At 56.2% G+C, this 27,166-nt stretch overlaps 1 protein-coding gene and 1 pseudogene across 2 annotated transcripts; one reads left to right on the top strand and one right to left on the bottom strand.

Annotated features, from left to right (window-relative positions):
• Window positions 1-1,916: 1,916 nt before the first annotated feature.
• On the top strand, window positions 1,917-19,916 carry LOC121158000 (rho family-interacting cell polarization regulator 1-like). 2 transcript variants are annotated; one of them, XM_040982537.1, is made up of 22 exons: window positions 1,917-1,958; window positions 11,852-11,978; window positions 12,093-12,245; window positions 12,360-12,438; window positions 13,062-13,085; window positions 13,178-13,231; window positions 13,368-13,520; window positions 13,625-13,688; window positions 13,780-13,823; window positions 13,903-14,028; window positions 14,470-14,618; window positions 14,706-14,835; window positions 14,920-16,692; window positions 16,792-16,913; window positions 17,744-17,876; window positions 18,082-18,217; window positions 18,310-18,471; window positions 18,665-18,823; window positions 18,936-19,132; window positions 19,233-19,316; window positions 19,434-19,524; window positions 19,622-19,916. In XM_040982537.1, the coding sequence occupies exons 2-22, from the start codon at window positions 11,875-11,877 to the stop codon at window positions 19,717-19,719; spliced, it is 4,035 nt and encodes a 1,344-aa protein (XP_040838471.1). In that variant the 5' UTR covers window positions 1,917-1,958; window positions 11,852-11,874; the 3' UTR covers window positions 19,720-19,916. The 2 variants fall into 2 exon arrangements, with proteins under 2 accessions (XP_040838471.1, XP_040838470.1); XM_040982536.1 differs by lacking the exon at window positions 1,917-1,958 and adding an exon at window positions 10,962-10,980.
• Window positions 6,875-6,988, bottom strand: LOC121158124 (annotated as a pseudogene).
• Window positions 19,917-27,166: the final 7,250 nt, after the last annotated feature.

Below are 27,166 nucleotides of genomic sequence, written 5' to 3'. Positions count from 1 at the left end.
GTGGTCCATATGGACCTGAGTAATGCCACAGGGACAGCTTCTGCCACTACCCCCGCCCAGGCCAGCACACTACCTAGCCCTCCGTGCTCCGGAGCGCCTGCTGGATGAGTGACTGAGATAGCACTGAGAGGGTGTTCAGTTGGGGCAGGGGATGCACTCAAAAGGCGTTCAGCAGGTGGGATTGTGAGGGCCGTGCTGCTGCGTGAAGGCGGAAAGGAGGAGGCCAAGCACTTGCACATGTACCGTCCCTTCACCAGCTCATTCAACAAATATTTCTCCCACTCTGTGAGTCAGGGCGGTGGTGACAAGGACCTCTGTGGCTACTCCCCCTCATGGCTGGGAGACCCACAGCTAGTGGTTGTGCGAGGTCTGGAGAGTGCCCCGGGGGTCAGGGGGGGACAGTGGTGTTCTGAAGGGATGGGAATGAGTGACAAAGAGCGTACCTGGGGACCTCCACAGGGACTGCTGGGTCACCAACAGAGAGGTCGCCAGGACTTTGGGACACAGCAGAGATGGGGAGGTCATGAGTGGCCTGTGACTGGGCAACAGTTTAAGACCAGAGGAACAAGGAAAAACCTACTCCCCAGAGGCAACACCCAAGTGTTAGGTCCTCAGGGTGCTACAGAGAAAGGCATGGGGAAGGGGGTGGGACTGGGGAGGCAGAGGACAGGGAGAGATTGAGGGCCATGTCTGTAAGGGCCAGGAAGAGGAGGAGGCTGCCAGGGCCTCTGGCCTCCACCCCTATCCCTGGGTTGTTAACATCAGCCCTTGGGACCCAGGTGGGGAGCACAGATTCAGGGCCCACCCTAGGACAGCTGACCTCTAGACAGGAGATGTTGCAAGGTGCAGGGTCCAGAGAAATCTGGAAGGGGAGGGGGCTCAAAGCAGCCAGCACTGTGAAGGCAGCAGGTGTCTGCTTAACGGGGTGGGAGTGGAGCTGCCCCTTTGTCCTTACTGTGGGTCAGCTCTTAGCTCCACCTCAGCTCAACTCTGACTTTTTTTTTTCTTTTTTATGATGTATTTATTTAATTGGAAAGTCATATACAGAGAGGAGAAGAGACAGAGAGGATCTTACATCCGTTGATTCACTCCCCCAAGCAGCAGCAACGACCAGAGTTACCAGGAGCCAGAAGCCTCTTCCGGGTCTCCAACGCAGGTGCAGGGTCCCAAGGCTTTGGGCCTTCCTTGACTGCTTTCCCAAGCCTCAAGCAGGGACTGAATGGGAAGCGGGATTAGAATCTGTGTCCATTTGGAATCCTGGGGTGTGCAAAGTGAGGACTTTAGCCACCAGGCTACCACGTGGGGCCGCAGCCCTGACTTTCATTAACACCAGTCCCAGGCCTGGGTCCCCTGACCCTGCCAGAGCCCTCATCCAGGCCCCAGGAATACAGCCTGAGCCTGCCGGAAGCCTGAAGCGCTCAATGAGTAGCACGAAGGCAGGTGTTCAGGTCGGCCAGGTGTGGGACGGTGGCTGCTGGCTTCCCCACCCCCTCACGCTCCCCCAGTCAGCCCACCGCAAGAGTGGCAGCTCTCAAGAACTAGTTCAGGTTGCAACTGACGGGACTAGCACGTCCGGGGAGCCCGAGGGACTAAGAAGGGCACTCCCCTGGTACCCTACCGCTCCTGTACCATCTGGCCGTCTTAGAGCCTGTGCGGGGCTCCCAGAACGCAGTCCTCTCCCCAAGACACCATTCCTCGCGTCCGCCCAGGGTCTCCATTGCTGGCTGGCCCGTGGGCTCGGCGGCCACCCGCGTGCGACCGAGGGCGGAGCGAGTGGCGGGCGCCTGCAGGGGGTGCGGGCGCCGCGGGAGCACGGGGGTGGGGCTCGGCGGGCCAGGGGAGGGGCGCGCGGCGGGCGGCGGGCCGGAGGGAGGGGCAGGCGCCGGCGGCGGCGACTGCGGCAGCTGCGGCGCGACCAGGCCGGACAGCGCGAGGACCTCGCAGCCCAGCGCAGCCATGTGAGTGTCCGCGAGGTTTCGGGGAGCTCGGGGGGCGGCGTCTCCCCATGCCGGCGTGGTCCCGGGAGTCGCGGATCTGCGGCCCCAGCTGCGGCCCTGTCCCGCCTCCCACCATCCCCGGGACCCCGGGCGGCCGCGCGCCGTCTTTTCTTCCCTCCCCACCCCCCCCTCCGGGCGCGGAGGACGCGGCTTTGCTCCACAAAAGCCACCGCCTCCAGGCCTGCCGCGCCGGGCGCTGCCTGCTTCCCTCCCAAGAGCAAGGCCCCAGCGGCCGGTGCCCCGGGGCTCAGGGGTGGACCAGGCCGGAGGGTGGGCCCATGGCGCCAGCCTGGGACCTGGCACGGACGCTCACGGGGAGGCCCCGCTGCCCTCGCTGCGGGGCAAGCTGTGCGGGAGATGCGGAGGAGGCGACAGAGGGGTGCAGGCTGGCTGCGGAGATGAGCTAATCTTGCTGGCCGCACGGGCCACACGCTAAGCCGCTTTGGGTCCTGGCCCGAGGTGACAGAGCCTGGCCTGGGGCTGTGCTGTCTGCCCAAAGCTGGTGTAGCCCTGGTGCAGTCGGGGGACTTACCCAGTCCCTGGAAATGGGACTGACCGAGGGTCCGTGCGGGAGGAGGAAGGAGGCGGGGGTGCGAGGGAGATCTCTGCAGGCAGCCCCAACCTAAGCACCCTGCAGAACTGGTTTGGGGAAGGGGCTGCTCTCCCAGTGAGAGGGCACCCCCACCCTCCTCCAGGCTTGAGAAGGTAGAGTCCAACCTCCAGTACCTACCCTTCTCAGCCAATTGCAACGCGTATCCAGGCTGGTGGGCCAGCATCTCCTGTGTGCAGTCTAAGGTAGCCATAACGGTGCTCTGGCTGCCTTCTCGAGGGGCCGTGCTGGACCTGCAGCATTCCGCCAAGGCACAGCCTCCTGAGGAGGGTAATGACCAACTGGCAGATGACGAACAGTCCAGAGAGTTCAGTAATAGCCTCAAGGTCACACAGCGGGTTTAGAGAGAAGTGGGAGTTGGAGCTGAATGTCCACTCCTGCACTCTCTGCCTAGTATGTAATATGGGACTTGGGGGTGGGAATTCAGGATTGCCGTACAAAATGTCCCAGAGGGCCACGGAGGACTCTTGGCCCCTCTCCCACCCCTTCCTTCCCCTGGGTACTGTGCGCAGCAGCTGGGACAAGGCAACAAGCTTAGAGCTGTCCCACGGATCTGTGCTTGGGTGGGGGGAGGGGAGCACGCGGGACGCCTGGCTGGGTCTTGCCCAGGTGGAAATGCAGCAGGGGAGGGCAAGGGTGAGTCACAGCAGGCGCCCGCTCCGCTCCGCCGCCTCTGGGGCTGGCTCCCCAGCCAGGACCTGCCCCGGGAGGCCGCCGGGATCCCAGCGGCACTGCCGGACAGGGAATGTGACCAGCTGACCAGGGAGGAGGCCGGCAGGAAGTGAGGCCACCCAGCCGCCTCCGCCCGGTTCCGGGGTGGGGGGGGTCTCAAGTCCCGCCGCCCCCCACTCCTTGGGCAGCTGTGGAATGATGTCAGCAGATGGGTTTGGGGCAGTTTCCTTGGAGACAGGGGCAGGCCCAGGAGGGACCCCTCCTCCCTTGCAGGGTTATTTTTAGCATGTTTACCTTGGTTGGGGGGTGGCCCTGGGGGGCGGGACTCCTGGGAGAGGAGCTGGCCTGGTTTGCCCTGAGCACCACACAGTGTGAGTGGCAGGACCTGGGATCTGGGGCCACCCCAGGGTTCCTCTCCCCAGCCACGCAAATGTTAGGGATCTGTTGGGACAGATTGCATGTCCATATGCTGGTCAGTCAGGTTGCCCCTCTGCATAAACTCTGTGGTTCAGCCATTTGCTCCCCCCTCCCTCCAGCAGGGGAGATCTGACCCGAGCACCCCCTACCAGATGGCCACCCTGGCTGTCCTTCGTGGGGCCGGGAGAGTGGGCACCAAGAGTTACACATCCCAGTTCCCATGGGCCCAGGGAGTTGGTGACAGCGGAAGCCTAACTAGAAAATGAGTGTGACAGTCAGTCTCCTCTGGGTCCAGATCCCACAGATTCCAAGCTCTTCCCTGCAGGGTAGAGAGCTGTAAGTGGGGTCGGGGACCTGGAGTGGACACAGACATAAAGTGTGCTCCAAGCTGTCAGGATTTGCTGTGGCTAGGTTTGGACACCCCATGCCCGCTGCCCAGCTCCCTCATTCCAACACCTTCCTGGTTGAGGGCCCAGAAAGTACAAACAGGTCCCTACCCCCACCAGGCTCAGTGTGGTGGGAAGATAGGCCCTAAAGGAGAACTGACAAGTGAGTTCTGTGGTCTCAGGGATCAGAGACAGGAAGCTGCTGGGGCACCAGAAAGGAGGAAGCAACCAAGGCAGGCTTCTTGGTGGAAGAGGTTAGAATAAGGCTGAAGATGAGCAAGCTGAGAGTCGTGGGGACACGTGGGACTGGAGAACCCCAAAAGGCAGAGGGGCTGCAGCTGAGGTGGAGAGCAGGGGACAGGGAGATATAGAGTCTGGGCTCAGCGTTTGGGGGCTCTGCAGGTGTCCCAAGAGTCAAAGTAGCAATGTTGGAGATTCAGAGTCCTTAGGGCAGCAAGCCTGGGTGTGAATCTTGACCCTGCCACTTATCAGCTGCGCTATCTTAGGCCGATTAATAATTGTTAATAAGAGCAGTTAATGTTTGTTGTGAACTAGCCATGCAGTGAAGTGTGTCCACCACAGCTTCCCTTCCCCCAGCATCCTCCCCCTCCCCGCTTCCCCTCCTCACCACCGCTGTCTGGGAAATAGTCCTTATCTTCATTTCCCAGACGGGTACCTGGAGTGCGGCAAAGCCTAGGAATGGTCTTCCGTCCTGAGATGGTGCAGTCGGCAAGCTGTGGGATCCTCATCTGGGAGATGGAGCTAACAGGACCTTTTTGTTTTTGGGTTTTTTTTTTTTTTCCCTCTGCCAAGGGCTCTAGGATATTTATCAGTGCATGAGCCATACAATATTATACAACCTCAAAGCATGCCTGCTCTAGATTTATTGAATTCTGAGTCCTAGCTGTGGTCACCCTTGGCAGGGCCAGACAAAATAATTTTGCAGACCTGGGATGTGCTCCCTGCTCCTGACCTGTGGGGTTGCTGCCAGAATTAAATAGATGACATTGCAGAGCATGACGCTGGCCATTATAGGAAGCACCTGTGAACGGGGTCTGGCACGGGCCAATGACTGGCAGTTTGAATACAGCCTGGTGGTTGCAGGTAGAGACAGGAAGGCCATTTTGCTGCAGGGGCCTGGGTTGAATTGGTGGCAGCTTGGACCCGATTTCCAGCTCTGTGGACGAGGATGATATTTAAGAGCTAGGTCTGGCAGGAGTGGGTGATGCAGTGGCCATGGGGGCGACTGGCAGAGATGTTGAGGATGTCTCCCACTTTCTGGATACACAGATGGCAGGGCTGTGAGAGGTTTGGGTTCCCGGAGGAAAGTGGTGATTCAGTCTGCAGGCTGCACACTCAGCACCCCCGCCCCCCGCCCACTGTGCACTGTCACTTGGCTTCTGGAGAGGCGTGTACTGGCAGTTGGGAGCTCCTGGGAGCCATTTCAGCCAGGGGGAGATAAGATGTTTAGATGAAATTGGACTGTGGGAGATGCACAGGGAGGAGAGGAGGCGGCCCCATTGGGGGAAGGGAGGTGAGTCGCCCAAAGGAGGTGGGGACCCAGGAGCAAGGTTAGAGGAAGGAAGGGCTTAAAGAAGAAAGAAAGGGAGCCCCCAAATCGGGCGCTGCCCTGAAATGCATCGGGGTAAGAATGGACACTGCACACTGAGTGCCGCCACTGGGAGGTGCTGCTGAGTCAGTGACGTGACCAGAGCAGAAGGCCGAGCAGGTGGGGGGAGGAGGGAGTGGGTACCACGAGATTGGGGTAAACTTCTCTTCAAGAAAACCTGGCTTTGCGAGCAGGCATTTGGCATACAGTACTAAAGATCACCTGGGACACCAGTATGGTGCCCATGTTCAGATCCCAGCCTCCTGCTAATGTGCACTCCGGCAGGCAGCAGGTGATGGCTCAAGTACTTAGGTTTCTGCCACCCATGTGGTAGACCCAAACTGAGGTCCTTGCTTCTGGTTTTGGCCTGGTCCAGCCCTAGCTGTTGCAGGCATTTGGGGGTTGTGTCAACAGATAGGAGACCACAGTCTATCACTCTGCCTTTCAAATAAGTAAACAGAAATTTTTAAAATATCTGGCTCTGGGAAAAAAAAAAAAACGATTTGGCTCTGAAAGGAGGAGAGAGAAATCAGGTGAGGAGAGGGGAACTGGAGAGAAACACAGGGTCCGCAGGGGGAGTCATGTGTGAGTCACTGGCAGAGAGCCAAGTCTAAATTGATACATAAATCCAGAAGGAATGTGTGTTCTCTGCCTGCAGCTCAGGACACTGTCACAAAGGCACACACTCCTCTAGACGGAGATCAAACAGTCCTCCGTGTCCCCTTCTAGGTACAGCACCCCACGATTCATCTCATGGCTGTCATCACAGATTAGGTTTTTGCCTGTTTTTTGTTTTTGTTTTTTTAAATTGGAAAAACCAATATACGGAGAGGAGGAGAGATAGAGAGGAAGATCTTCCGTCTGATGGTTCACTCCCCAAGCGACTGCAACAGCTGGAGCTGAGCCAATCCAAAGCCAGGAGCCAGGAGCTTCCTCTGGGTCTGCCATGTGGGTGCAGGGTCCCAAGGCTTTGGGCTGTCCTCTACTGCTTTCCCAGGCCACCAGCAGGGAGCTGGATGGGAAGCTGGGTGGCTGGGATTAGAACTGGCGCCCATATGGGATCCCAGTGGGTTCCAGGCAAGGACTTTAACCACTATGTTATTGCGCCGGGCCCTTGCCTGTTTTTGAACTTCATGATCAAGGGTATTTTTAAATTTTAACTTATTATTTTATTTTAAAAATAATAAAATTTGCATGTCATTTGCTTCACAAATTTGCATGTCATCCTTGCGCAGAGGCCATGCTGATCTTCTCTTCATCGTTCCAATTTTAATATATGTGCTGCCGAAGCAAGCACAGAGTACTTTTCAATTTAATTTTATTTTTTGATCAAAGGTACTTTAAAAAAGTATCTTTTTTAAAGGAGAAGGGCCCGGCACAGTAGCCTAGCAGCTAAAATCCTTGCACGCACCAGGATCCCATGTGGGGACCGGCTCTAACCCCAGTAGCCTTGCTTCCCATCCAGCTACTGCCTGTAGCCTAGGAAAGCAGTTGAGGATGGCCCAAAGCCTTGGGACCCTGAACCCAGCTGGGAGTCCTAGAAGAGGCTTCTGACTTCTGGTTTCAGATCAGCTCAGCTCCAGCCAAGTTCACTTGAGGAGTGAACCAGCAGATGAAAAATCTTCCTCTCTGTCTTTTTTTCTGTATATGGGACTTTCCAATAAAAAAATAAATCCTTAAAAAAAAGTTTATGGAGAAAAGGAAATTAAAATACATGTTTTATTTTGGTGTAGGAGATTTTGAAAGCCATCCTATCTCTGTCTCTCTTACACACACACACACACACACACATTTTACCTAATATTCAGTTCCTAAATTTTTGGAGTATCCCTTGTATGCGTGTATTTAAGAAGCAGGTTTTTGCTAAAGATTTCTTAAATTAGTGTTATTATTTGAAAGGGAGATTTACAGGGAGAAAAGGAGAACTACAGAAAGAGATCTTCCATCAGTTAGTTCACTGTCCAAATGGCTGCAATGGCTGGAGCTGAGCCAGTCTGAAGCTAAGAGCCTGGAGCTTCTTATGGGTCTCCCACATGATTGTAGAGTCCCAACCAGTTAGGCCATCTTCCACTGCTTTTCCAGACTGTTAGCAGGGATCTGGATCAGAAATGGAGCAGAGCCCTACGCGGTAGCCTGGTGGCTAAATCCTTACCTTGCAACCATCAGGATCCTATATGGGCACCAGTTCGTGTCCTGGCTACTCCAGTTCCTATCCAGCTCCCTACTTGTGGCCTGGAAATGCAGTAGAGGGTGGCCCATAGCCTTGGGATCTTGCACCTGTGTGGGAGACTTGGAAGTGGCTCCCGGCTCCTAGCTTTGGATCAGCTCAGCTTCAACTGTTGGGGCCACTTGAGAAGTCAACCAGCAGATGAAAGATTTTTTTCTCTGTCTCTCCTTCTCTGTGTAAATCTGCCTTTCCAATTACAAAAATAACAAATCTAAAGAAAGAAAGAAAGAGAAAGAATGAAAAGTAAAAAAGAAAGAGAAAGAGTGGAGCATCTAGGACTTGAACCAGTGCCCTTGTGAGATGCCAATATCAAAGGTGGTGGCTTAACCTACCATACCACAGTGTCAGGCGCCCCCCCTTTTGGAAGTTACTTAATTTCATCTACTTGTAAGGCAGAGAGACAGAGCGAGATCATCCATCTGCTTGTTCATTCCCACAAATGCCTGCAACCATCAGAGACTGGCCTAGGCCTATGCCAGGAACCAGGACTCAGAACTCTATCCAGGTGTCCCCTTTGCAGCCTTTCCTGCCTCGCAGGTACATCAGCAGGAAGCTGGTTAGGAAGCAGAGTAGGCAGACTAGAAGCACTACTCCAGTATGGGATGTGGACATCCCAGAAAGCAGCTTAATTTGCTGTGCTACAACACCTGCCTCTCAAAAAAAATCTTTTTTTTTTAACTGTTTTTTTAAAGATTTATTTTTATTATTTTTTCATTGGAAAGGCGGATATACAGAGAGGAGAGACAGAGAGAGGAAGGTCTTCCGTCCAATGATTCACTCCCCAAGTGAGCGCAACGGGCCGATACCATGCCGATCCGAAGCCAGGAGCCTCTTCCGGGTCTCCCACGCGGGTGCAGGGTCCCAAAGCTTTTGGGCCGTCCTCGACTGCTTTCCCAGGCCACAGGCAGGGAGCTGGAAGGGAAGCGGGGCTGCCGGGATTAGAACCGTGCCCATATGGGATCCCAGGCGTGCAAGGCGAGGACCTTTAACCACTTGCGCCACCGCGCCGGGCCCCCCAAAAAAATCTTTTTGCACCAGAATAAACTTATCTTTCAATTAAATTTTCTACGAACATTTTAAGGTGTCCTTGAATGTCCACTTATGCCTTGCCTCCTCCACTGAACATTATCTTTGGACAATCATCCACATGGTCACAGGGAGTTACAGTCCCCACTGTGCCATGTAGCAAAGTTCCGCTATTTGTCACTGGCCATTTGGATAAAAGTTTCTAGGGTTGTTTTCATTTGTTGTGTGGGAGTGACTTGAGCTTGTTTGAGGCCCCCTGGAGAACAGCAATTCTGAGGGCCTAAGAGAAAGCAGAGATGGTTAGCAGCTCTTAGAGTGTGCTGGGTGGGAGTGAGGGGGCCTGGCTGAGATGGAGAGCTGCTCCATGTATGCAGTGAAGCTGCTGTGCCTGAATCTCTGGTGGCACCTGCCAGCCTGTCTGCAGGTGTAATGCTGGGGCAGTTGGGGATCTGCTGCCTGGGGTTGGTTTTGCCTGGTGGGAGCCAGGCTGATATTACCAGTAGCAGGCAAGTATGCGGACACAGCTGAGCTTCTAGGCTGGGGCGGAGGCAGAGCCGGTAAAGCAGGGACGAGGAGGAAGGAGGGAGCTGGCAGACACCAGGAGGGCAGAGGCGGGCTGGGAGCTCTGTGCGGGGCGGTGTCTGGGACATTCCAGGCTGCTGCTCCAGTGCCTTGCACGTGCTTGGCCCAGCATTGCCATTCAGTGAATGGTTGAGCAAATCAGGGACCGAGGGGACCAGGGAGGCTCCAGGTAGAGGGCAGGTGGAGAGAGGTAATGGAAAGTGCCTGAACGATGTGATCGGTGTGGCTGTAATTTGCAAAGGATCCATTCCAGAGGCAGCTACTAAGACTATTCCCATGGCGAGGGCGGGGTGGGGGGGCATGACTGAAGGGAAGAGAGGCTAGTGTGTGTTGGGGGAGGTGATCCCGGGAATACAGAGGTGGCCTGTGTGTGTGTGTAAGGGGGGGTCAGGCGAAAATAGCAATTCTCAAAGTGGTCCTTGGATCCCTTGCTTCTGATTGCCCCGGGGTGGGGGGAGGGGAGTGGGATCAGTAGGTTTGCTGGGCATGCAGACCCTTTGCCTGCCCTGGGTTTGAGGAGACTGTAAGCACACTGCGACAGAACTGAGGCAGGGATGTTTATGCGATCTGGGAGCATGCAGCCCCTCGGAGGACTGGGGAAGGGACGCTCGGCGGCCCCTGGGCATGGTCACCTATGTCCAGGCTGGAGGCACACAAGGGCTATTCAAAGATGACATAGCCTGGGTGGGAGAGAGCTGACAGCAAGGGTGTTCAGCGCTGAGGGACCCCCCATGGGAGGTGCTGAGCAGCCCGTGGGAAGAGAGGGGGAAGATCCTCAGCTCAAGGAAGCAGCTTTGGCTAGAGAGGAGACTCTGACTGGGCAATGGGTGCCCAGACTGAGCACCCTGTCTGGGAGTGGGGCCTGAGTCTGTGGGATACTAGGGACCTGGGGCCTTTTCAGCATCTCTCCAGAAGCAGCCACACAATTGTGTGTTAGACCCCTTTAGCATGACCCTTCCACTTTGGCACCCTAGCCCTTCCTTGCACTCTGTCAGCACCCACTCTCCACCCCTCACATCCTTTGAACCTTTCGGTCTATACACCCCAACAGCCACTGTGAACCCCCAATTGCCACAGTCCCCACGCAGCCCCTCCTACCCTCAATGCTCACCGTCCTGTTTACACACATTCCTGACACCAGCCCCGCGGAGAAGACCCCAGTTCGTCCTTGCCTGGTGGAGAGCCTTCAGGCACTCCTCTCGCAGGGCTGGTGGTGCCAAGGCCTGGCGCCCCCTAGTCCAGCGGGTCCCGCCCCATCCCGGCCGGCTGAGTCAGGCGGCAGGAACTGGGCGGGAGGGAGGCGCCGAGAGGAGCCCAAGCCCAGCCAGAGCCGCTGGGAGCGAGCGTGAAGTCCATCGGGGCCGGCACCTAGTGTCCAGGGGCCGGTGGGGTAGTGGGGGGGCGAGAGCGGGGCGGGGCCCGTCCTGGACCTACCATGAACTCCAAAAAGAAAGGTAGGACCTTTCCTGGGGCTGTGCAGGCTCTGAAGCTGGCCGCAGGCTGCTGGGGAGAAGAAGGGGGGCGGTGCATGCCGGAATCTGGGAACTGGGGGTTCGTACTTCGGAGCAGGGTGGGGGATTCTGCTTGAAGACCCCTTCCTACCAAGGGCAGAGTTGAAGGTGTGCGCCTGTGACTCAGTTTCCAGGTTGGAACCGCAAGAAGGTGCAGGGGGCGGGGCATTTCTCGGCACTGCCCCCCTACCCTGGGAATCCCCCTGCTTGCTGGGCGCCGGGAGGGCTCTGGCGTCGGAGCCCCGGGAGTGCGTTGGGGGAAGCAGCTCTCCCTGGGCTGGTGGCCTCGGCCCAACCCGCGCCGGCCGGGCCTGTCGGACAGGGCTCGGAGCACGCACCTGCCCCGCCCCGTGACCTCCCTTGGCCTCCCGGGGTGGGGGCACCTGAGCCCTGGTGGGGGGCGGCCTGGGGGCAGGGCTGCACAGCCACCCCGCCCTCGAGTAAATAGGCGCTTCCGCACATTCTTTACGCGGCCCGCCCCTTTCCTGCCCCTTCCCAGCTGGAGGAGGGTCCCGGAGCCCGCGACCCCCCTTCCTGCCTCGCGGCAGGCGGAGCCCGTACCCTGGCAGGAAGTGGGGGCCGAGCTGAGGCCACGCCGAGTCCCAGGCCGAGTCCCAGGCCGAGTCGCCTGCTGCGGCCCTGTCATTAGCCCTGGGGGCTGGCAGGGCTGAGTCCAGATGCTGGAGCCCACTCGGGCAGCCGTCCCTGGTGACCGAGGACTTGCTCCAGCACTGGGATCGGGCTGCGGGAAGGAGGTCCCGGGGGCCCAACTGGTGCTGGACACCTCCTCCTCCCACCCTCACGCCGCCCCCAGGGAGCCCCGCACGGACCCATTCCATGATGTCCCTGTCGGTGCGGCCGCAGCGCCGCCTGCTCAGCGCCCGGGTCAGTAGGAGCCAGTCCTTCGCCGGTGTCCTTGGCAGCCACGAACGGGGGCCCAGGTAGGGGCTAACAGGGTCACCAGGGTCACGGGAGGCGGGTTGGTCAGGATTTGGGGTGCAGCAGCTCTGGGGGGACTCCCGATTGCCTGTCTTTGAGGGCAGCACTTTCTACAGGAGCTTCCAGGTCTTCAGCCCTCCGGGGCCCCCACGGAAGCCGCCCGCGCTCTCCCGCGTGTCCAGGATGTTTTCCGTAGCCCACCCGGCACCCAAGGTGCCGCAGCCCGAGCGTTTGGACCTGGTGTATGCCGCACTCAAGAGAGGTCTGACGTAAGCAGCTCCCTTACACCCTTGTGCCTCTGTTCCTCCCTTCTGTTGGTAGGGTTTCTGGGCTGCCTGAGGCTGGAGGGGTGAGTTTGTTGTCATTGCTGCCCTTCCTCCCAGGGCCTACCTGGAGGTACACCAGCAGGAGCAGGAGAAACTCCAGGGGCAGATCAAGGAGTCCAAAAGGAATTCACGCCTGGTGAGTGATCTGGAGTTGTGGACGCTCTGTTCAGCCACGGGACAGTGGGGGAAGGATCAGGTGCGAAGGTGGTGTGCGTGAACTGGTCTGGGTATGAGTTCCAAAGGGACTGGGGGCCAGTGTGGTGGTTCAACAAACTAATCTTCCATCTTCAAGTGCCAGTATCCCACACGGGTGCCAGTTCTGGTCCTGGCTGCTCCACTTTCACTATGCATACTTTGCTTACTTTCCTGCACCTGCTCACAGGAGCATCTACTATGGGGGTGGAAGGGCTGAGCACCAGGAGACTGTGGTCACATGATGGGAGTGGGAGAATCCCAGCTTTCCCTGCTGAAGAAGGGAACACCTCTGCTGGCTCAGTGGGAGGCCCTGGCAGGGGGAACTGTACCCAGGCAGGCCCTGGGTTGTTTCCTAGGGGAGAAGGGGGCCAGGGCTGCCAGAGGGCTGCAAGGGACCAGACCTGCGTTGGCAGCACTCATCCGGGCTGCAACATTGCAGCCCCCTGCAGCTGTGGGGAGATAGGCAAGAAGGCTGCCCAGAGGGGGCTTTCATGGATCCGGAGGGGAGCCCCTGCTGGAGTTCTTCCACTGATCCTAAGTGCCCCTTCTTACTGCCCCCTGCAGGGCTTCCTGTATGACTTGGACAAGGTGAGTGTGTGAATGGCAAAAAGGGGTTGGCTTTCCTGGGGAGGGGCAGGAGCCCTGGCCCTCAGGCGCCTCCTGACCTACCTTTCCCCCAGCAAGTCAAGTCCATCGAACGCTTCCTGCGACGACTCGAGTTCCATGCCAGCAAGGTAGGTGGGCAGAAAGCCTGGCAAGCAGGGTTGGGCGTGGATAACATGGGAAAGATAGGGCTGGTGATGAGCTGGGGATGAGCAGCTCTCGTGGTGGTCTCAGGCCCTCACTCTGTCATCCCATTCACCCTTCCAGATCGATGAGCTCTATGAGGCGTACTGTGTCCAGCGGCGCCTCCGTGACGGTGCCTACAACATGGTCCGTGCCTACAGCACCGGGTCCCCAGGGAGCCGGGAGGCTCGGGACAGCCTGGCCGAGGCCTCCCGGGGGCATCGCGAGTACACAGAGGTGAGGGATGGGTGTCCACAAGGCCGAAGGCAGAAGCCCAGGGTGGGGATGGCTGGCCCCAGGGAGCTAGCTGCCTGCTGACTCGTCCTGGCCCTCCCTTTCAGAGCATGTGTGTGCTGGAGGGCGAGCTGGAGGCACAGCTGGGCGAGTTTCATCTGCGGATGAAAGGTGCTGTGGTGGGAATTGCTGGGTGGGGTAGAGGGAGTATATTCAGAATCTCTTGCCTGACAGTGCATCTGCCTCTTCCCCTTCCTCCCAGGGCTGGCTGGCTTTGCCAGGCTATGTGTGGGTGACCAGTATGAGGTATGTGGAGGTAGAGGGAAGGGCTGGGACCTCCAGGGTCACAACACCAAGGGTTGCCTCATCCCAGCTGTTCTTCTAGATCTGTATGAAATATGGGCGTCAGCGGTGGAAACTGCGGGGCCGCATAGAGGGGAGCGGAAAGCAGGTGTGGGACAGCGAAGAAACCGTCTTTCTTCCTCTGCTCACGGAATTCCTGTCTATCAAGGTGACGTCTCTTCCCAGCTCTGCAGGACAGCATGGGCCTGAGGACCCCAAGACCCTGAGAACTCCCAGCAACCCTGTGACCCCCTCATGGCTCCATGAACCTGTAAATGTGTGACCTGGTGCCCTTCATGACCTTGGGATTCCCTCCAATGCTCGCCATCCAATCTTGCTGACTTCTCTGATCTTATGGTCTTCTGACCCTGTGACCACTTCATGGTCTTACCCTGTGAATGTCTGACCCCCAGAGTTCCCATGGGGCTGTGATCTCAGAGACCCCAACGCATGCTCCCAGGTTGCTTGCTTCAGGTCCCCTTGATGCCATGATACCCCCACTCCCACGTCCCCCTGGCTCTGGGACCCTGGGACCATCTTCTGACCTCTGAGCACCCACAGTCTCATAGCCTCCTACCCCGGTGACCCCACTGTGTGCTCTTGGCTGCAGGTGACAGAACTGAAGGGCTTGGCCAATCACGTGGTTGTGGGCAGTGTCTCCTGCGAGACCAAGGACCTATTTGCTGCCCTGCCCCAGGTTGTGGCCGTGGACATCAATGACCTCGGTACCATCAAGCTCAGCCTAGAAGTCACATGGAGGTCAGTGGGACCCAGGAGCTTGGGGACAGGGTGTGGAGGGCTGTGGCAACTGCTGATACTCTCTCTATCCATCTCCCTTCCCCCCAGCCCCTTTGACAAGGATGACCAGCCATCTGCTGCTTCTACAGTCACCAAGGCCTCCACGGTCACCAAGCGCTTCTCCACCTACAGCCAGAGCCCACCAGACACTCCCTCGCTACGGGAGCAGGCCTTCTATGTGAGTCACCCAGGCCTTCCCACCTTCCCCCTCCCCAGGGGGCTCTCTGGGGGTGGTTCTCACATGTCCTGTCCTTTTCCCCAGAACATGCTGCGAAGGCAGGAGGAGCTGGAGAATGGGACAGCATGGTCTCTGTCGTCGGAATCCTCAGACGACTCCTCCAGCCCACAGCTCTCAGGCGCTGCCCGCCATTCGTCAGCCCCCAGGCCCCTGAGGCAGCAGCCTGAGCCCCTATCCATCCAGGTTGCCTTCCGTAGGCCCGAGGCCCCCAGTTCTAGGCCTGTGAATGAGGAGGGCGCCGTGGCCCCAGCTCTGGCCAATGGGCATGCCCCCTACAGCCGGACTCTGAGCCACATCAGTGAGGCCAGTGTGGATGCTGCCTTGGCTGAGGCTTCCATGGAGGCTGTGGGCCCAGAAAGCCTGACCCAGGGTCCAAGCCTGCCTGTACACCAAGATCCCACCGCTGGGGACCACCCCAGCCCTGCTCCTCTGACCCCAGACTCTGGCCATTCAGCCACAAGCCCCACCCTCAGTGCATCAGACCCTGCTTCCATACTTGCGGACTCTGCTGCATCTACACACCCAGTCACGATTCCCAAAGCCACAGACGCTGGCCCTTCAGAAGTGTCAGGCCCCACCTGCACCACTGCAGGCTCCACCTCTAGTGCAAGAAGCCCCACCCTTAGTGCTCCAAGCCACACTGTCACACCTGCTGGCTCTGACCACAAGCCCCCCACCTCGACCTTTAGCACTACAGGCCTGGACCTGAATACCACAACCCCCATCCATCCCACTGCAAAGCCTACTCACACTACTGTAAGCTTCACCCCTCCTGCTGCAAGCCCTGCCCCCAGTGCTATAGGCTCCACCCAGCCCACCATAAGCCCTGCCCACTCTGCCATAAACACCACCCAGAATGCCACTGTGTTAACTCCTACCACTACAAGCTCTGCCCCCAGTACTGTAGGTCCCACCCTGCCTGCCACAAGCCCCACGCACTCTGCCATAAGCTCCACCCAGAATGTCAGTGTGTTAACTCCTGCCACTACAAGCTCTGCCCCTAGTGCTGTAGATCCCACCCTGCCTACCACAAGCACCACCCACTCTGCTATAAGCTCCACCCAGAATGTCAGTTTATTGACTCCTACCACTACAAGGTCTGCCCCCAATGCTGGGGTGCCCACCAAACCCACCACAAGCTCCACCCATTCTGTCATAAGCCCCACCCAGAATGCCACTGTGTTAACTCCTACCACTACAAGTCCTACTCCCAGTGCTGGGAGCCCAGCCCAGCCTACCACAGGCCCCACTCAGAATGCTACTGTGTTAACTCCCACCACTACAGTCCCTACCCCTGATGCTGGGAGCCCAACTCCGCCCACTACAAGCCCCACTGTTGTATTGTCAAACCTGTCCACTTCTCCAGACCATGCTCTGCTCCCCAGCTTCTCTGCACATGCAGACCCGACCCTGTTGGACACGAGCTCTCTGCCCTGTGGTCAGCCAGTGTCTGCTCCTAGTGTTCAGGCAGACCCCACAACCCCCAGCACCTCCCACCCAAGTCCAATCTGCTCTGATTGGAAACCCCTCATGAGCCCTGCTGCTGACACCCCTGAGCCCATCTTGAGGACCCCAAGCACCCCTGTTTCACCCTCAGCCCCTGCACTCCAGCATTCAGAACCTCGCCTGGCTCCGGCTGCCCAGGCCCCAGGCCCTGGGGAAGCTGGAGGGGCTGAGGACAGGAAATTAGAGGAGGCCCTGGGCACCCTGACGGCTGCCCTAGATGACTATCGTGGCCAGTTCCCTGAGCTCCAGGGCCTGGAGCAAGAGGTGACCCGGCTGGAGAGTCTGCTTATGGTGAGGAGGGCTGGGCCAATGTGTGGGAGGGGAGGGACGGGATAGGGGCCTGGCAGCCAGGCAGGGTCAGCAGCTCTCTTCCCCCCTTCATAACCTCAGCAGAGACAGGGCCTGACTCTCAGCCGTGCGTCCAGTCTCAGTATCACTGTGGAGCATGCCCTGGAGAGCTTCAGCTTTCTCAATGATGATGAAGAGGAGGACAGTCATGGTTCTGGGGACAGGTGAGGGGCTCAGGGGGGAATGGGCTAGGGGAGCAGGAAGAGATAAGCTTGCTGGGGGGAAGTGAGCAGTGCAAGAGGAACAGGTGAGTTGGGAGAGATGAGCTGGGGCCAGTTAGGGCATAAAACGGCGTCGTTGATGGCAGGTGCACCTGTGTCTACTCCTCCCGTGTCCACCTCCTGTGTCTGATGTCTATGTCTCTGACCCCGTCTGTGTCCCCAGTGCTTCTGATCGCCCTTCTCCTGGCCTCCTCAATGCCTGCCTACCTTGCCAGGCCCCGTCAGCCCATGAGCCTCCATCCCTGCCTCTGCCCCCTGGCCTGACCTTGGACCTATCCCAGGAAGGAAGTCTCCCCGTGCCTTCCCGTACGCACTGGGTCCCTGAGCACCGGTTGCCTCTGTCTCGACTCAGACTCTCTCGGAGGCCCCGGGCCCTTAGCGCCCAGTCCCGGAGTGCCCCTTGTAGAGTCCCAGTGGAGGGTCGTGCCCGGCCCGTCCTCCCCCTGTTGCTGCCTAGGTTCCGACCCCATGCACCGTACCGCTTACAGTCCACCATTCGCAGACCATCTCGCCCGCAACCTTGCTCCCGCCCATCCCAGCCTCGGCAATCCCGGCGGTCCTAGCTGGAGGTGGCACAGGGCTGACTCTTCCTGTACCTGCTGCTCCCAGCCCCTTCCTCCTCCTGCAAGTCCTCCGTGAACTTACCCATTGTCTGTTTTATGTATATTGTCTACTCCTCCATTCTGGGTAGGGTAGGGAAGCTTAATAAATAAGCATTGGTGACCAGATGGTAATGCGTGTTCCTGGGGCGACGGGCCCCATTTTTCTCTCAGGCCCCCTGGCAGCCTGGAAGCTGGGGCTGAGGACAGCCCAGACTCACCTAGTGCTCGCCCCCTCAGCACAGGGTGTGCAGCCCTGGACACGGCCTTGGTCCAACACCTGTATCACTGCAGTCGCCTCCTGCTGGTGAGGCCTGTAGTATTTCCCCTGCACCCTAACCCCTGGAGAGCCCCATTCCTTCACTGAGCTTCATACCCCTGGCATCTGGCTCTTGGCTAGATTGGAGGACCCCCCCACACACACACACACTCTGGCTCATCTCTCCTCTCACAGTGCATCCCAAAACCACAGTCTGAGGGACTTAAGTTCTACACACTCCCTTGTTCTCCAGAAACTGGGCACATTCGGGCCCCTGCGCTGCCAGGAGGCATGGGCCCTGGAGCGGCTGCTGCGGGAGGCCCGGGTGCTGGAGGCCGTGTGTGGGCTCAGCAGGCTGTGGGATGTCCCTATCACCTGTGCCCAGGAAGGTAAAGGCCAGGGCTCTCCCTCTTCCATTCTGCCCCTTCCATTATCTTCTGCACCTGCTCTCTTGCTGACGGTTCTCCCACACCCCTTGTAGTGGTGCAGTTCTCTACCTCTCGGCCCGGCTTCCTGCCCTTCTGGGACCAGTGCACAGAGGGACTTAGCCCCTTCATCTGCCCTGTGGAGCGCGTGCTTCTCACCTTCTGTGGCCAACATGGTGCTCGGCTCGCCCTGCGCCAGCCTGGCTTAGCTGAGGCTGGTGAGTAGGCCACCGGCCTGCCCTACAGGGACCCCAGGGCAGGCCAGACAGATCCACTGAGAAGCACACGTTACAACAGGAGCCTGGTGGGTAGGGTATGGGTGGGGCCCCAGTCCCCCGGGCCCTACACCTGGGATGGGTGTGTTCCCTGCCCCAGCTCTGAGGCCCTGGCCCTGTCCCCCTACCCACACAGTGTGTGTGAAGTTCTTGGAGGACGCCTTGGGACACAAGCTGCCTAGGAGGCCCCAGCCAGGCCCTGGGCAACAGCTCACCATCTTCCAGTTCTGGAGCCACGTGGAGACCTTGGAGAGCCCCTCCCTCGATGCCTATGTGACTGAGACTGCTGAGGAAGGTGACGCCGTGGCCCTAGTTTAGAGGTGGCTCTGAGGATGGGACCTCCCACCTAAAGGGGTTCTTTGTCCTGCCAGCCTGTGTCACCCCACCCTCTCTCTCTCTCCCCTCAGTGTTACTTGTGCGCAATCTGAACTCTGACGACCAGGCTGTTGTGCTGAAGGCCCTGAGGTTGGCTCCTGAGGGGAGGCTACGCGGGGATGGGCTTCGGGCCCTCAGCTCATTGCTCGTCCATGGCAACAACAAGGTCATGGCTGCTGTCAGTACCCAGCTCCGGAGCCTGTCATTGGGCCCTGCTTTCCGGAAGAGGGTGAGAGTTGGATAGAGCTCCTGGAAGGGCGAGGGTTGGGGTCTTGGGCTCCTGGTGGCTGGCTAAGTCTTCTTTCTCTGCCTTGCCTTGCCTTTCCCAGGCCCTCCTGTGCTTCCTCGACCAGTTGGAGGATGAGGATGTGCAGACCCGAGTGGCCGGCTGCCTGGCCCTCGGCTGTATCAAGGTGACTCTGACAGCTAGCCAGCCACTCTCTCCCTGCTCCCCTGCCCACACCTCTGCCCCCCAGGCTCCTCCCACCTGCTCCTTTGGGCCCACCTCCATGTTCTCTCTCCCCTCCTAGGCCCCTGAGGGCATTGAGCCCCTGGTGTACCTGTGCCAAACAGATACAGAAGCCGTGAGGGAAGCCGCCCGGCAGAGCCTGCAACAGTGCGGTAAGAGGGGAGACTGGCTGGGATGGACACTCCGTCTGGAGGGAGCAGCACGAGATGAGGCTCGGGCCACTCCTGACCCTGTCTGCCTGTGTTCCAGGGGAGGAAGGTCAGTCGGCCCATCGACGGCTGGAGGAGTCCCTGGACGCCCTGCCCCGCATCTTTGGGCCCGGAAGCATGGCCAGCACAGCGTTCTAGACTCCCCGCCCACCAGCTTGCCGGGCCCCTTCCTCCTATTTTCAGGGCTTGCCAGGCACTGGCAGGGAGGGTGAGGGCTGGCTCCGGACACTCCTCCCCTACAGATTGCTATCAGTGAAAAATCTAATATATTCTCCCATTGCCCCCAAGGGTTGGCAGAGAGGGTACCTGCAGTCAAGTGCCTCCCAGCTTCAGTGTGGCACGTCCCAGCCACCATCAGTGACTGGGGCCCAGCACCCAGCCTCTGCCCTGCCACTTCCCATGGTTTTGTATTTTATTTACAGAGTTTTACAGAAAATAATAATTAAAAAAAAAAAAAGCCAATTGCCTTTCCTACACAGCCTGGTCTGCTGTTCACCCTCTGCTCCAACATGCCCTTGGCTCTGTTCACACTGCAGCCGTGGGAACAGCACATGCATTTGCCCTGGAAATCCGGGTGGAAGCAAATCCAACTGGGTTTGGGAAAGGGTGGGTGGGGTGTAGCTACAGAGGCTCAGTCTGCATGCTGGGCTTGGGAACCACAGGCCAAGGGTGCAGCTGAACTGTAGAGTTAGCTAGAGATGCCCCACAGGGTGCCAAGTCCTGACTGGGCATGGTCCTGGCCAGGGGTTAAAGAAGCAGAGAAAAAAGATGGCCTGGTGTGGCTGTACTTGTGGCCACCAGGGGGCAGCAGAACCTCATTAGCCGATGCCAGGCTCCTGATCCTCCCTTTAAGGGAGGTGACTTCCTACAGATGGCTTGGTAGTAAGTGGGAGGAGGGGGACTGGGAGGCTGCAGACCCCGATGGCCACCTGTGACCCAAAACAGCAAGTCTCTTCCTTCCTCCAACGGCCTCTCTCTAATAACAAACCTGCTGCAGCCTGTGGCTCCCAGGGGAGGCCACCTGCCCCAGAGCTGTCAGACATGTGACTGTTGCAACCCCTCTGTGAGGGACTTGAGGATGAAGTGGGACTGCAGGGTGGTGGGCTTACTTGCAAGAGGCACCAATCCACCGCCTCCACCGCCCTTCCCTTCATTCTCTGAAACTGCATCACCCAGACACAAGGGAGATGGTACTTGGGAGTGGCCCACCGGACTTCCCAGCCCACTCAGAAGTCAGGTGTCTGCAAAGTAGCAAAGCGCATGACCCTGTGCACAGAGCTGTACTGTGGAATGTGTGTGCCCACGCCCCGGAAGAACCAGTGAGCTAACTGTCCCGACTCTGGGGCTGGGGAGGGGTGACCCAGATCCCTGGGGAGCCCTGCCCCCCAGTGTTTTGTAGAGGCTGTGTGTGAAGAGGTTAGGCTGGGGCTTCAACCACCTGCTGGGGAAGCCACGTTGAGAAGCAAAAAAAAAAACCTAAAACCCAGCAACAGGAAGGAGCACAGGAAACACCTGCCTGTGGATGCAGGTGGCTTGCTCCAGACCAGTGGGGGCGGGGAGGAGGCAGGCTGGCAGCCCTCAGCACGTTGGCACAATGTCTGCAACTATGAAGGTGGGAGAGGGCTTGTGGGCCAAGAAGGCAAACAAGTGGGAGGCCAAGCCCACCCCCAAAGCCAGCTGCAGCTTGGGCTTGCTTTGTCAGGCACTGTACTCCCAGCACCCCCGGCCCAGGAGCCCCACAGAGGGCCCCTGGAAGGACAGGACTGTCCACTTGGATCAAGAGTACCCTGTGCAATGGGAAAAGGACATGGGTGGCTGACCAGGTCCTGGCAGGTGCAGCTGGAGAGACTGGGCCAGCAGAACTGATAGCTTAATCCTCGAGAGAGGGCAAGGCCCCACCCCCAGCAAAAAATGGGGGAAGGGAAGTGAAGGGGGCAACGGAAATGTCATCGCAGCTGGGAGCGGGGCCTGGTATCAACTGGGGCTGGTTTGGGTCAGGACCATAACTGCTTTGCAGGGAGGAGCCTGAGGCCAGAGCCTGGTAGTTAGCTCTAACCAAGGATGGGTGTGATGCTAAGACTGGCAGGCAGGATCAAGGCACAGTGAACACTTCCAGGGAAAGAACAGTCAAGACCAAAAAAAAGGGCCTGGCCTGTTAAGCCCACCTGCTCAAGCTTTCCCAGTAGTGACTGCAGTCAAGCTGGCTGGCCTCCTCTGTCTAGGCCCTGCCCCAGCTCTGTGAGGGGATGGAGGGCAGGGAGAACTCACCCTCACCCCATGTATACCCTTCCTGAGCCCACAGCTTCCTGGCCTGTGGTCATGCAGCTTTGGGGAGCCTACTGTCCTAGGTGATGGGGGCATGAGCTGTAGGGAATCAAAAGTGCCAAGGAATACGTCTAGTGGCCTGTGCCAACCTCTGCAAGGGGACAGAGTGGGTGTCCATGTCCTGTGACACACAGGCAAGTGTCCTGCTGGTCCCTTAAGGCCACAGTTGTCCTTGGGCCGTGACTTTGCCTGCAGGACACTGAAGTACGCGAACAGTCAAGCTGAAGTGGTCCAGGATGTGCTTTATTTTGCGGTACCCCCGGGAGCCGCCTCCCGTTCCCCACTGTCCTGTGCCCTCTTCTGACCTTACCTTTCTCCGTCTCCTACGTCTGTTCCTTGCGGATTCAAAGCTGCAGAGAACCAAAAAAAGAAGAGAGAGAAAGGCATGTTTGTGAAGGCACAGGAGCAGATGGGTTGGTGCGTGGGAAGAGGACTGCTGCTCAGTTGCCCACGGAGTGGGGGTGCCTTCCTTGTGTGTCTCCATGCCTGCTGTGTGGGTACAGTTTGCTGAACCACAGGCATATGACATGCTCCCTCCTCCCCCTTCCCTCCCCAGTTAGCCCTGGAATATTCCGTAAAGGCTGTCTCTCCCCCATGGATAGAAGGTTCTGGGCTTGGCTGCTTGGCCCAGCTTTTCTGGGTGACACTGGAGGGTGAGCTTGGGAAGGACTCCAGTGCCGCCTTTGCACTGCTATGGAGGCACCGTCTATCCTTTAGAAAATGACGCCATTCTTGGTAAGGGGCTAAGGGGAAAGCACTGTGGTGCAGCAGGTTAAACCATAGTTCAGGGTACCTGCAGCTCGTGCTAGTGCACTGGCTCCAGGCATGGCGGGCTTGCCAAAACACGGGGGAGGCAGCAGATGATCACCTAAGTACTTGGGTTCTTGCCATCCACAGGGTTCCTGATTCCCGGCCTGCACCTGGCCCAGCCCTGGCTGGTGTCAGCTTTTGGGGAGTAAGCCAATGGATAGAAGATTCTGTCCGTCCTTTGTCACTCTAACTTCAAATAAATATATAAATAATAATAATAATAATAATAAAGCAGCTCACTGGCCTGAGGGAAAAGGCTTCCGGATTCACAGCTGTGATAATTATTATTTTTTTAAGATTCATTTATTTTTATTGCAAAGTCAGATATACAGAGAGAAAGAGGAAGATCGTCTGTTGATTCACACCCTGAGTGACCGCAATGGCTGGCACTGCACCGATCCGAAGCCAGGAGCCAGGAACTTCCTCCAGGTCTCCCACGTGGGTTCAAGGCCTTGGGCCATCATTGACTGCTTTGTCAGGCCACAAGCAGGAAGCTGGATGGGAAGCAGGATCCCTGGGATCAGAACCGGCTCCCATATGGGATCCTGGCATGTACAAGGCAGGGACTTCAGCTACTAGGCTACCATGCCAGGGCCCAAAATAAATACATCTTAAAACAACAACAACAAAAAACCAAAAACTTCTGTTCTCTTTGCAAGTGCCTGGATTTTCCATTTTTAAAGCCCTTCCTTTGGGGTAGGGCAATAGTATGTCTACCTGTTTTAGCAACAGAACTCTTACTTGATGATCATAGTCACACACAGCTTGTACAAATGTCAGGCAGCAGGGAGGCCTGGAGAGCATCTTCTGGGTTTCCCAACTGGGTATTGGGGCAAAGCCTTTAGCAGGGAGCTGGACTGGCAGTGGAGCCGCTAGGGCTTGAACTGACACACATATGGGATGCTGGTGCTGCAGGCAGTGGCTTAGCCTACGTGCCATGGCGCTGGCTCAGTCCTTTACATTTTTGAGATCAATCATTTGAGAGGTGAGGTGTAAACACACACACATTCATAAACTCCCATATGACTCTGAAGAAGGCAGATATTAATAAGGAAAAAAAATCCTGTGGTCTGTAAGTCTTTAAAATACTAGGAGAAAATAGCTGGCCTTGGCAGTTGATGTTGGCCGGCAGTGAGAGCTTTCCAAATGTCTATGAGGTCCTGCATCTCTCCTCAGCCTGGTCTCTGGTGTGGGATGACTGGCTGCCAAACACCCTTGTGCACCATACGCCCTTGGTCACACTCTTCACCTCCCATGCCGGTGCCTCCCTCGTGAATGCCCTTTTAACCCTTCAGAGGCAACTGAGATGGTATGCTCTCAGAGAACGATTTGCTTCTTTATCTGTGAGCTCACTCCTTCCTGTTATACCAATTATCATTTTACTTTTTTTTTTTTTTTTTGTGGGGAGAGGTCTGGTTGTTTTTAACCAACTTCACAAGCAAAATCCTGAATTCAAAGGCAGGAAAACACATCTCGAATCATCTTTGGATATCTAGGGCCTGGTCTGGGGGACTGCACACAGTAGGTGGGCAAAGTTTACTCAACTAAATCACATTTCACACATATATCTCCAATACTTTCAACAGGAGTGTTCATTTGTAACTTAGGCCTTCCCACAAAAGTGTGCAGGAAGATTCTTGCCCATTGTTACTTTAAAAATCAACACACTTTCCCTTTGCTTATTCTCTTGCTTAAAAGGTTACCAAACAGTGTTGGGGAACACCAGTAGTCACTGGGATCTTTATATGGGGCAGCACGTGGAGCCAAGGAAGATCTTGGAAACACAAATGTTCTGAGAATCACAGCACAAAATATGCCTTTCCCAGGAAAAAAAAAAAAAAGCTCCTGCTGAGGGGATGATCTCCTCAGGAACTTTACTGACTCTATTCATGATTCTAAAAGGATAAAAATAAAATAATAAAATAAAAAGATCATGTCTATCACAAGGCAAGAGTTGGGAGTGCAGACACCTAACGGGAAGCACTAAAATAGTCATCACAGTTGATATTTGTTGTTGAGCTAGAACTATCCCACAGGCTTTCCCTGCATTTTCTGGTTTAATCCTTTCCATTGTGTCAGGAACAATTATCATCTCATCTTACGGAGGAGCAATCTCTAGCTGGATTGTTACTAATTCATCTGAGATCACACAGCTAATCAGAAGCCGAGACAAGATCTGAAACCAGGACAATCTGATTCCAACAGCCCGAGGATGAGATGAAACGCGAAGTTATATAACTAACACCTCTTCATCTAATTAACTGTTCATCAAGAACCTTCTAGTATCTTGGTGTCCCAGGAATACTCCCCCTTAGGGCAGCCACATCCTTTGGCTAGCAGGAAGGCACTGGTTCCCTTGCCAGCTAATAAAGCAGCACTCCGCCTTGCTGACAAGCTCTGGTGCACCTGGCAAGCTCCCAAGGAAGACGTTCACTCTCAGGATAGAGACCCCACTGGGATTCTGGTCACACCTGTGCGGTTGTCGTCCAGATCTGAATGTGATGACTTTGCTGCCATGGGGTAAGCCGACCACCTCTTGCTCATAATACCCTCAACATTCCTCTGGACCATAAACCCAGGGCATGTTCCCTAGGAGGAACTCTTGCTCACAGCCTTAAAAATGAGGAGGTATGCTTGTAACCTTTCTGCCTTGCCAACACTAAACGCAGGCATATTTTTAGTTTGTTCCACCTCTTGGGATAATGATCAAAAAGCTACCATTTATTTATCATCTAGTTGGTCCCCAGTTATAGGTGGGATTGTCTGTGTTACAACTCCAGGAAGCAAACTTGCTGTTCTTTAAAATAAATAAATAAATACATATTATTAGAAACTTAAATTTACAGAGTGGCCACAGTGCAGCTTCTTCCGGGTCTCCCATGTGGATACAGGGTCTAAAACTTTGGGCTGTCCTCTACTGTTTTCCCAGGGCACAAGCAGGGAGCTGGGCAGCCATATGGGATCCCAAAGCATGCAAAGATTCACTCACTGAACATTCATGCCAGGCCTACTAAACCTGCCATTTTTAACAGCCTAGTGTCACACACACACTCTCCTGGTGTTACACTTCCCTCTCAGCTCGTTTCTTTCCAGCCTGAAACATTCCATCCTTTTCATTTGGCTTTCTATTCTTTGGCCCCCGGAGAGAATTCCATGAAGTAGGACACATCATGATTTCCTATAAAGAGAAGAATATGCTTCCTTTTGTTCCTTTAAATCCTCAGCTTTCCTCTGTCTAGTGTGAGAGGCACATGGCACCGTCCTTGTCTTAAGAAAACAGACTAAGGGGGTCATATGGATGCCATTCCTAGCTTCTAACTGATGTATTGGAGTTCATCTGCTGTGACTATAGCTGAGGTTTTCTTTCTAAAGACACTACCTTGGGGCCTGGCGCAATGACTCAGTGGCTAAATCCTTGCTTTGCACAAGCTGAGATCTTATATGGGTATTGATTCATGTCGCAGCTGCTCCACTTCCCATCCAGCTTCCTGCTTGTGGTCTGGGAAAGCAGCTGAAGATGGCCCAAACCCTTGGGACTCAGAACCCGCACGGGAACCTGGAGGAAGTTCCTGGCTCCTGACTTTGGATCAGGTCAGGTCCAGCCGTTGTGGCCACTGGGGAGTGAACCAGTGGATGGAGACCTTTCCCTCTGGCTCCTCTCCAAAAATCTGATCTATCTTTCCAATAAAAATCAATCAATCAAACAAAAAAAAAAACCCACTTAGATGGAGATACCTCAAAAATTCACAGAAAAATAAATTTAAATGTACTCATTTTGGTGTAAAAGCTTATCAAAATATATGCACAATTCATATCATGAAAAAAACTGTGGTCCACAGAGTTTTTTTTTTAGTATTCCCCCCAAAAAATGCACATTTTCAATACCATTTTCTGTTAACTTTAAGTCCCTCATATCTGCCCACACTATACACTACGACTTTAAAAAATTTTTTTTAAAGATTTATTTTTTTTCTTGGAAAGCCAGATTTAGAGAGAGAAAGATTTTCCATCTGTTGGTTCACTGCCCAAGCTGCTGCAATGGCCGGTGCTGAGCCAATCTGAAGCCAGGAGTCTGCAGCTTCTTCTGGGTCTCCCATGTTGATGCAAGATCCCAAGTCTTTGGACCATCCTTGACTGCCTTCCCAGCACACAAGCAGGGAGCAGGATGGGAAATGGAGCATCAGGGATACAAACCAGCGCCATATGAGATCCTGCTGCATGCAAGGCAAGGACTTTAGCCACGAGGCTGCAGTGTTTGGGCCCTTGAAAATGATCTTGTAGGGTCTAGCATGATAGCACAGCAGCTAAAGTTCTTTGAATGCACCAGGAACCCATATGAGTGCCGGTTTTAATCCCGGTAGCCCAACTTCCCATCTAGCTCCCTGCATGTGGCCTAGAAAAGCAGTCGAGGATGGCCCAAAGCTTTGGGACCCTGCATCCATGTGGGAGA

Source organism: Ochotona curzoniae, unplaced genomic scaffold, assembly GCF_017591425.1.
Source record: "Ochotona curzoniae isolate NIBS_2020 unplaced genomic scaffold, NIBS_Ocur_1.0 contig_3622, whole genome shotgun sequence".
NCBI classification, from domain to species: domain Eukaryota; kingdom Metazoa; phylum Chordata; class Mammalia; order Lagomorpha; family Ochotonidae; genus Ochotona; species Ochotona curzoniae.
This window is presented reverse-complemented; position numbering and strand designations above follow the sequence as displayed.

What these genes read in the sequence shown, in the direction of transcription:
- LOC121158000 (XM_040982536.1), top strand. An exon ending in CCAAAAGGAATTCACGCCTG is followed by an intron (nt 12,439 to 13,061) that starts GTGAGTGATCTG and finishes TGCCCCCTGCAG; the next exon opens with GGCTTCCTGTATGACTTGGA. An exon ending in GTGTGGGTGACCAGTATGAG is followed by an intron (nt 13,824 to 13,902) that starts GTATGTGGAGGT and finishes CTGTTCTTCTAG; the next exon opens with ATCTGTATGAAATATGGGCG.